The 7,645-nt window shown below is 44.3% G+C and overlaps 1 protein-coding gene across 1 annotated transcript in view; it reads left to right on the top strand.

The window, feature by feature from the left end:
* The window catches only part of BCO1 (beta-carotene oxygenase 1), a 31,993-nt gene that overhangs the window by 19,630 nt on the left and 4,718 nt on the right, over window positions 1–7,645 (top strand). The window contains exon 7 of the mRNA XM_011356679.2: window positions 5,852–5,957. Coding sequence (XP_011354981.1) covers window positions 5,852–5,957 — 106 coding nt within the window. The remainder of the gene's footprint in view (window positions 1–5,851; window positions 5,958–7,645) is intronic.

The following is a 7,645-nucleotide window of genomic DNA, read 5'->3' as shown; positions in this document are numbered from 1 at the left end:
TGACTTCATGACCTAATTAATTTAAATGAAACCAAATTCAATTCAATTCAATTTTGATGGCTCATATTTACTAAATGCACTCTACATGCCAGATACTTTGCTAAGCTTTTTATTTTCCTTACCTCACTTCATGATCCAAACAACCTATGGGAGAGGTCTTCATATTAGCCTCATTTTACAAATGAAGAAACCGAGCCTCAGAGAAGTTAAAGAATGTTCCCAATGTCACAAAGCCCAGAATGGCAGAATCAAGAGTGGCATCTGCACCAGCCTGTCTCTAAACCCATCCTTGTAGCTGGTAAGAGGTATACTCTGCTGATCTCCCAGCAGGCCTAACTCCTAGAAGGAACCTCAGGTGAGTCACACTGACCCTTCTTAGGGCTCTGCAGGCCTGGGGAATAGAGGACACCCCCACAGTGCCCAGGAGGCCTTCTCCAATTCTCACAGCTGGGCTTCTCAATGCCGGGGTTCAGGCATCTCCCAACCAGTGACTGGGGCCCACATTTAAACACCAGGTTTGTTTGTTCCTGTCTCTCCAGCACGTCCCCATCTTCATCTGTGTGTCTCTGTCATGATCTTTACTATATTTCCTATCATTTACAAAGTCACATTTTTGTTTAAATCAACTCACTCATGAAAGGAAACATATCACTATACAATAGAAAGCCAGCCTTGCTTGCTGCAAGTAGAAGGCAAGCATAAGAATAAAAAATGCAAATAAAGCAAAGGTCTTAAGCTCTAGCCAGATACTCCTGCTTGCCAAGACTTAATCTCTTTGTTAATAAGAAAATTATAAAAGTATTAGTTGTTAAAGACATATTGGCATCGAACTGAGACTCTCTCCTTGACCCAGTCAGAAAGATTGGAAGAGAAAAAGAAATTAACTTTCTCTCCAGGTGATTCAGGGCTATTGAATAAGTGGCTATGCCCCACATGAGCATCACATGAGCCACCAGCCTTTGCAGCCCTTGCTTCGGGCAGTACCTTAGTGCAGGGCCTTTGACCTCATGTTCTGGTTTCAGGAAGCAATGGGGGTCACAAAACACACAGGTGGCAAATCCTTAGGCCCAGTCCCCGCCTCATGCCGACCTCAGCCAGGGGATGATACACAGAGAGGAAACGTGCCCTCCCGCTGCCCACACATTATAGGATTTTACAACCTTTTATCATGCTCAGAAATGGTTTGCTTCCTTGGAACCAAGCTAAGAAGTTTAGCATGTACATTTTAAAAAGGCTCTGTATGAGCCATCTGAGGCTTTGAAAATAGCAAAGAAGAGTGAGCCCTGGGAAAGGTAGCTCTGGCCACGCTTTTTAATTGCTATTTATTGTCCCTTAAAATTGTCTTCTTGCTTCACTTTCAAGTCGCCCCGCCTGCATATTGAAGTCAGAAAATCAAGCAGGCGGACATGGCCTATATGCCCAGATCCGGCAGCTCTAATTTCATCCTATTCAAAGGCTTATAAGGGAAGAACTGCTGGAGATGCCACCCTTTCTAAAATCATTTTTAGCCTGGGGCCTTTGCACATCCCAGTCCCTTGGCCTGCAACCTTGTTCTCTTCCCATCAGACCTCTACTTCAGTACTGGCTGCAGGAAGATTTACCTGGGGGCTCTGAGACCATGTCAGTGCTTGCCGGGCCTCATCCCAGACCAGTGAAGGCAGAACCTTGGGGTGAGACCCAGTGTGGACATGGTCTCAGAGCCCCCAGCAAATTCTAATTCACATCCAGGGAGCAAATTTCTGCTCATCCTTCAGGTCTCAACATTACTACTCCCCTCAGATGAGTTCGTATACTCTAATGGCACCTGCAGCTCTTTGCCCAACATTTATCTCAAGTATAAGGAACTTCTTCAGTCACCTCTTCCTGTTGAAGCTCTGAGAGGGAGGGCCAGAACTCTTTGTCTTGTCAGCATTTTATCCCCTGCACTCATCATAGTGTCTGGTACTCAGAGACTCCTCATTAAGCTCTTAAATACTTTCAGTGAATGAATGAATGATGAATAAATGAAAACATGAAACAGTCTCCAAAAAGATACAAGGTCTTCCTTTAGCATTGGAATATTTCCTCAATGGAAAATGTTTTCCATGTAGAATGAGCAAAAATGAAATATATTCAAAAGTCTGGGACCTCGCAGCTGCCCCAGATTCTCTTGTGTTCTGGCCAGCTGGGGTCAAAGGAAGGAGGGGCCTCTTGGCACCCTCAGCCTGTTTATGTAGGGTGGCGCGGGGGTTGTCAAAGGTAGGGCTGGGCTGGGAGGGATGTGGGCGTGTGCAGACAGTCCTGCCAGTGCCCTGCCCTTGTCCTGCAAGTGGGTTCATAAGCACTGCCTCCCCTCATGACAGCCATTTACACATAGGAGGCCATCATGGGAGGGGAGTGTGAGGCGATATGCACGTTGGACCTAGAAAGGGTAGCTTCAACTCCCAGCTCAGTAGATTTGGTTTTTATCTTGTCTCCAAATGCAAAAATGTCCCAGTATGATAAAAGCAGCCACCATGAGAGTTCATATGTGTCAGGCCCTGTGTTATCTGACCTTTTCTGCTCTTAGACCCTGGCAGTATGGGCCCTTGCTCTGGTCTTGGCACTTTGGGGGCCCTGATCTGGCCTTTCTCCAACAGTGTACCTTCTCCACAGAGTGAGGAGTCCCTTCTTCACAGGGTGATGGGGTCATGCCCACCCAGAGGGGCACCCTCCCCAACCCCAGCCATGAACCAGCTACCTGGGATGACTGAATTCCCTGCCCAAATAGCCCCAAGCCTGCTTGCAGCGCCTGCCCCTGTCCTCTTCAGGCCCATGAGGTAGCCAGGGCTGGCTGTTGGCTTGGTTGTGTTGACTGAGGTATGGTATCCATGTAGTGGGAAGAAAAGGGGCAGGGACAGGGAGCCCAGACCCAGAGGCTGGCCCTTGTTCTGCCCCGCTATTCCAGCCAAGGGGTCCTAGAATTCTAAATTCACACTCTTCCTTCCAGACCAGCAATGTGCAAGAGAACCTGCTGCGATGATGAAACATCCTCTCTCTGTCTGTCCAGCATAGAAGCCACTAGCCACAAGTGCTATTGCAATATGGCTAGTGAGACTGAGGACCTGAATTTTAAATTTTACTTAATTTAAATTTAAATTTAAATTTAAATTTGTATCAGACAGTGTAGTTCCACAGCTTTATGAAGGTCTGTACGTCAGGGTAGAGGAGAGAAAGATATTTTACTTAACAGTTTACTATATTTAGACCTAGGTTTGGTGGGTCTCCACTCTTATCCAGGGTCCTGCAAATTTTTAGGAACAGTTAAATACTTCACATGCTTCTCACCTAGTCCACATGACAGCCCTCTGAGTGATTTATTATTTCTGTGACTACAGATGAGAAAGTCACTTGCCCAATATTGTAGAATTATCGGGATTTGAATGCATGTCTACCTGGCTCCAACTTACTAATTACAATGGGTCTGGCCCTAAAATGGGTGTTTTCATAACCATTAATAAGTTTAATCCTAACGATAATCCTCAGATGCAGGTTGAAGCAACCTCACTTATACTCACCATCCATCCAAAAGTTATGAACTGCCTCCGTTTTACAAACAAGGAACTAGGCTCAGGTAGGCCGAACAAGTTCACAGAGAAAGCTATAGAGTCAGATTTCACGCCCAGGGCTGCTAACTCCAAAACCAGGTTTTAGGGGGATTACTGAGATTATTGCTTCTCATGAAAGTTCCCTTGAGTTTAGGGATTTCAAAGCAAGCCTGCAAGATTTTGTTAAATTCTGGCTGGAAAGCAATTTCTTCCCAAAGCCAGCGAGCATGGTGGCCACTGAAAGCAGCCGAGTCATGCTGTGTCTATGGAAAAATTCAGTTTATCCTTCAACCAGTCTGACCAGTTTCAGGCTGGAGTTATAAGACATCTCTGCAGATCGACTCCCTAAGAATCAAGCCCGGGACATGCACAAGAAGCCTGTTGCCATCACGTGACTAGCAAGGCACCAGGAGGGGCCTCACACCAATCTGTGGTGCTGGGCACGTGGAGGCAGTCAGAGTTTCTGGTTATAAGACACCGCAGAGATGCCAGGCACTGGGTGACTTTTCCATGCACCTCATCTCCTTTAATTCATACAACCACCCCGCAGAACATGTTTTGCTCCTTAACAGTTAAAAGCTTGCTGAGTCATGCATTCGCTCATTTATTCAGCAATTACTTTGTGGGAGCTATGTGCCATGCACTGAACAAAAAACTGGACCCTGTCCTTATAGGGGAAGACAAGCATAAAAGAAGGAAGCCTTCCATACAGGAGATAATTACAGCTTGGGACAAATACCTTGGAGACCCTGCAGACTGAGTTGTTAAGGAAGGAGATGTTTGAGTTGAGACCTGCAGGATAGGAATGGGCCACCTCAGGGCCTTTGTACCTGCTTTGTCCTCCACTTGCAATGCTCTTGCTTCTGAGCAGGAAAATCGCCACGTGAGGGTCTGGGCCCAGGCCCCGCTTCTCTCTGTGTGACCTTGGACAAGCCACTTTCCTTCTTTGGGCATCAGTTTCTACTTCTGTAAACTGAGGGTTTGAACTAAAATCTCAAAGGGCCTCTACAGTTCAACAGCTAAAATGCAGTAAATTTTCTCCCCTTCCCAGCAAAAAGCAGCTATTGTTCAAATAGTCTTGTTTTAATTATTAAAGCCCATTTTAGAAAATTTGGAAAGTAGACAAAAGTTTAAATGAGAAGTCAGCCATAACAATAATTCTCCCCCATAAACTCCATGAAGGCGGAGACTTGTGATCTTGTTTCTCATTCTCTGATCAGTGCCTAATTTCAACTCATCCCCAGTAGTAGTGGCAGTAATGTTGTAGTAGTAGTAGTAGTAGCAGCAGCAGCAGTAATACAACAATGATATATCATCAACAGCAAGTAACATTTGTCTAGCACTTCCTGCTGACCAGGTCTTCTTGTAAGTCATTTGCATGGATTATTTTATTTAATCTGCACAATAATTCAGAGACATACAATACATATAATATACCTCATTATACAGGTAAGGACACTGAACCTCAGAGATGCTAAGTAACTTGCTCAAGGTCTTATAGATAGTATGTGAGGAAACAGGGAGTAATAGTAGATGCTCAGTAAATATTTAATAAATTGTGTGAAATCCCTCTCCTAGGTTATAATGATGGCAGTAAGATACTGAACAGAGCAAAGTCTGATTGTAATTTGAGACCAAGGAATGTTCTTGATAGATATCTTTCTCCCAAGTATATTTTATTGAATATTTTTCTTTTTAGCAGTGATGCATTTTCTTAGGAAAATACTGAAGATACAGATAAGCATGGAAAAAGAAATTAAAGTCCCCATAATGCTCCCACCCACTATACTGTTAGTATTTGGTATATTTCTTCCAGGTTCTTTTTAATGTAAATTTTTTAACTTGGTTCAGCTCTGACTGCATATGCAATTTACTCTACTGCTTTTTTCTCTCGGTATTCTAACATCAGCATTTCTCATGTTATTATGAACTCTTTATAAACATCCTTTTAATGACTGATGCAACTTTTTACAGGTGAATCATCCAGTATTTAAAAAGTGAGAACTTATAAGTATGTTAATTTCACCTGTGAGAGATAAGGCAGCCCAGAGTAGGAAAAAAGAGCCATGGTTTTAGGGGCTCCAATCCTACCATCTACCAGCTATGCAACCTTGGGGATGTCACTTCAAATCGCCAATCCTCACTTTTAACCTGGAAGCCCAATAGTATAATAGCTGCTTTCTGTGAGTAATGTGAGGCCAGAGCATTTTTTTTAATGTACACAGTAAAACAGATGTTTGTTCTGCATAACAAGTTTTCTTTTTTTGGAAAACTGATTCTTTCAGAATGCAGAAGTGGGTTCAAATTTAATCAAACTAGCATCTACAACAGCAAGAGCCCTGAAGGAAAATGATGACCAAGTCTACTGCCAGCCAGAGATGCTTTATGAAGGTAAATGCATCCTCTCACCCTGTGTTTAGGGAAGGGCAGGATTTCATGAAGATCCCCGGGCCTCTATGTAATACCTCCTTCCAATGCAGAGGAGCTACACTTGGATAAGATACAAAGAGGAAGGCTCTTGGGACACCCCAATAAAAAGCATTTGGGGACAGTTGTCTTTCACGTACTTCAAACAGCTCAAAGGAAGGCACTGGTGGTCGTTGGGCCTGATGACTTTCATGGCTGTCCTCTACAAATGCTGCAATGTATTGAACGCTGACTTACTGAACAAGCACAGCATGTTCATATTTGTACCTCTATACACTCACAATATCCTGCAGAATAGGTGCTATCAGTCCATTTTACAGAGGAGAAAACCAGGCCTCCAAAAGATTCAGTTACACATACGGTATAAACTCCCTCGAATAGAAGTCACATCCACTGGAGCAAAGCTTCTCAACGTGCCACTGCTGATACCTAGGCCGGTCATTCTTTGGGGTGGGGCCATCCTGTGCGTTGCAGGATGTTGAGCAGCATCCCTGGCCTTGACCTACCTACCAGATGCCAGTAGCACCCCCACCCTGAATTGGAACAGCTAAAAACGCATCCAGACATTGCCATGGGGGGCACCATCTCCCTGATTGAGAACCACTGCTCTGGAATATAATAAGCCCAAGGGGCGGGGACCATGTTTCTGTGCTCGGTTTGTTTCAGTCTGGCTTAGCCAGGTCTGAGCTCAACACTTAAGTGTGAAATGAACAGGCTTGCCCAGGACACTCAAAGAGAGGCAGGGCGTGGCTCTGAAACTCAGAGTTTTGCTCTTCACGTTGGTTGCCCAACGCTAGGTTTAGGCATCTGGAACGGTATAGTCCTGGGGACTCTCCTAGGATGGCCTCAGATTTGCCCACTAAGAACCATTTCTGTAAACAGCATCCCATGGTTTCTGTAACAAGTTCTGTGTGGCATCACAGCCTCTTGGAATCTTTAGAAGTGAAAATATAGATCTTGTTCCTGATTAAGGCATCAACTTCCATTTCCTCTCACTCGCCACATGTGGGCAGAGGGAGGCTTAAAACATTATAGTCTTTTTGTTTCTGAGAATACCTGTTTATTGTAGCAGTCTTGGGCAATATTGAAAAGTATGACCATAGACAAATCCCTCCACCCATAACAACCCTTGGAAATACTCATCCAGTCTTTTCTATTGTGTAGGGATTGCTTAGCATATGCCAGGCCCTCTTCTAGGGGCCGCTCAGACACGCTCTCCTTCCACCCTGGCAGTGTCATCCTGTTATCATTCACATTAGATGAGTTCATATACATAAAGGGCTTAGCTTAGGGCCTGGCCCGTAGTGAGAGTCCAGCAAAATTTAGCCGTTATTAGAACAACTCTAACAGACAGGTACTGGCACGTATTATTCTTGTTTTAGAACCGAGGACAGCAAAGCTGAGAATTCAGTAACTTGCCCAAAGATAGGCAGCAAAGCCAGAATCTGAATCCAGGTGTCTCTAACTTGAAAACCCTCAACCTCTGCATTTATACTTTTACCAAATGTGTACCATACCATCTATAATGTTCTGAAATGGCCTTTTCCACTTAATGAATATAGCATGAGAATTTTCCCACATCCTGAAGATTCTTCAAGAATGTGGCTTTAATAGTCATGCTGGCATGAATCTTACTTTACATAACCAAACGC

Source organism: Pteropus vampyrus, unplaced genomic scaffold (genome assembly GCF_000151845.1).
Source record: "Pteropus vampyrus isolate Shadow unplaced genomic scaffold, Pvam_2.0 Scaffold29, whole genome shotgun sequence".
NCBI lineage: Eukaryota > Metazoa > Chordata > Mammalia > Chiroptera > Pteropodidae > Pteropus > Pteropus vampyrus.
The sequence above is the reverse complement of the archived record's forward strand: the minus strand, read 5'-3'. Positions and strand labels throughout refer to the sequence as shown.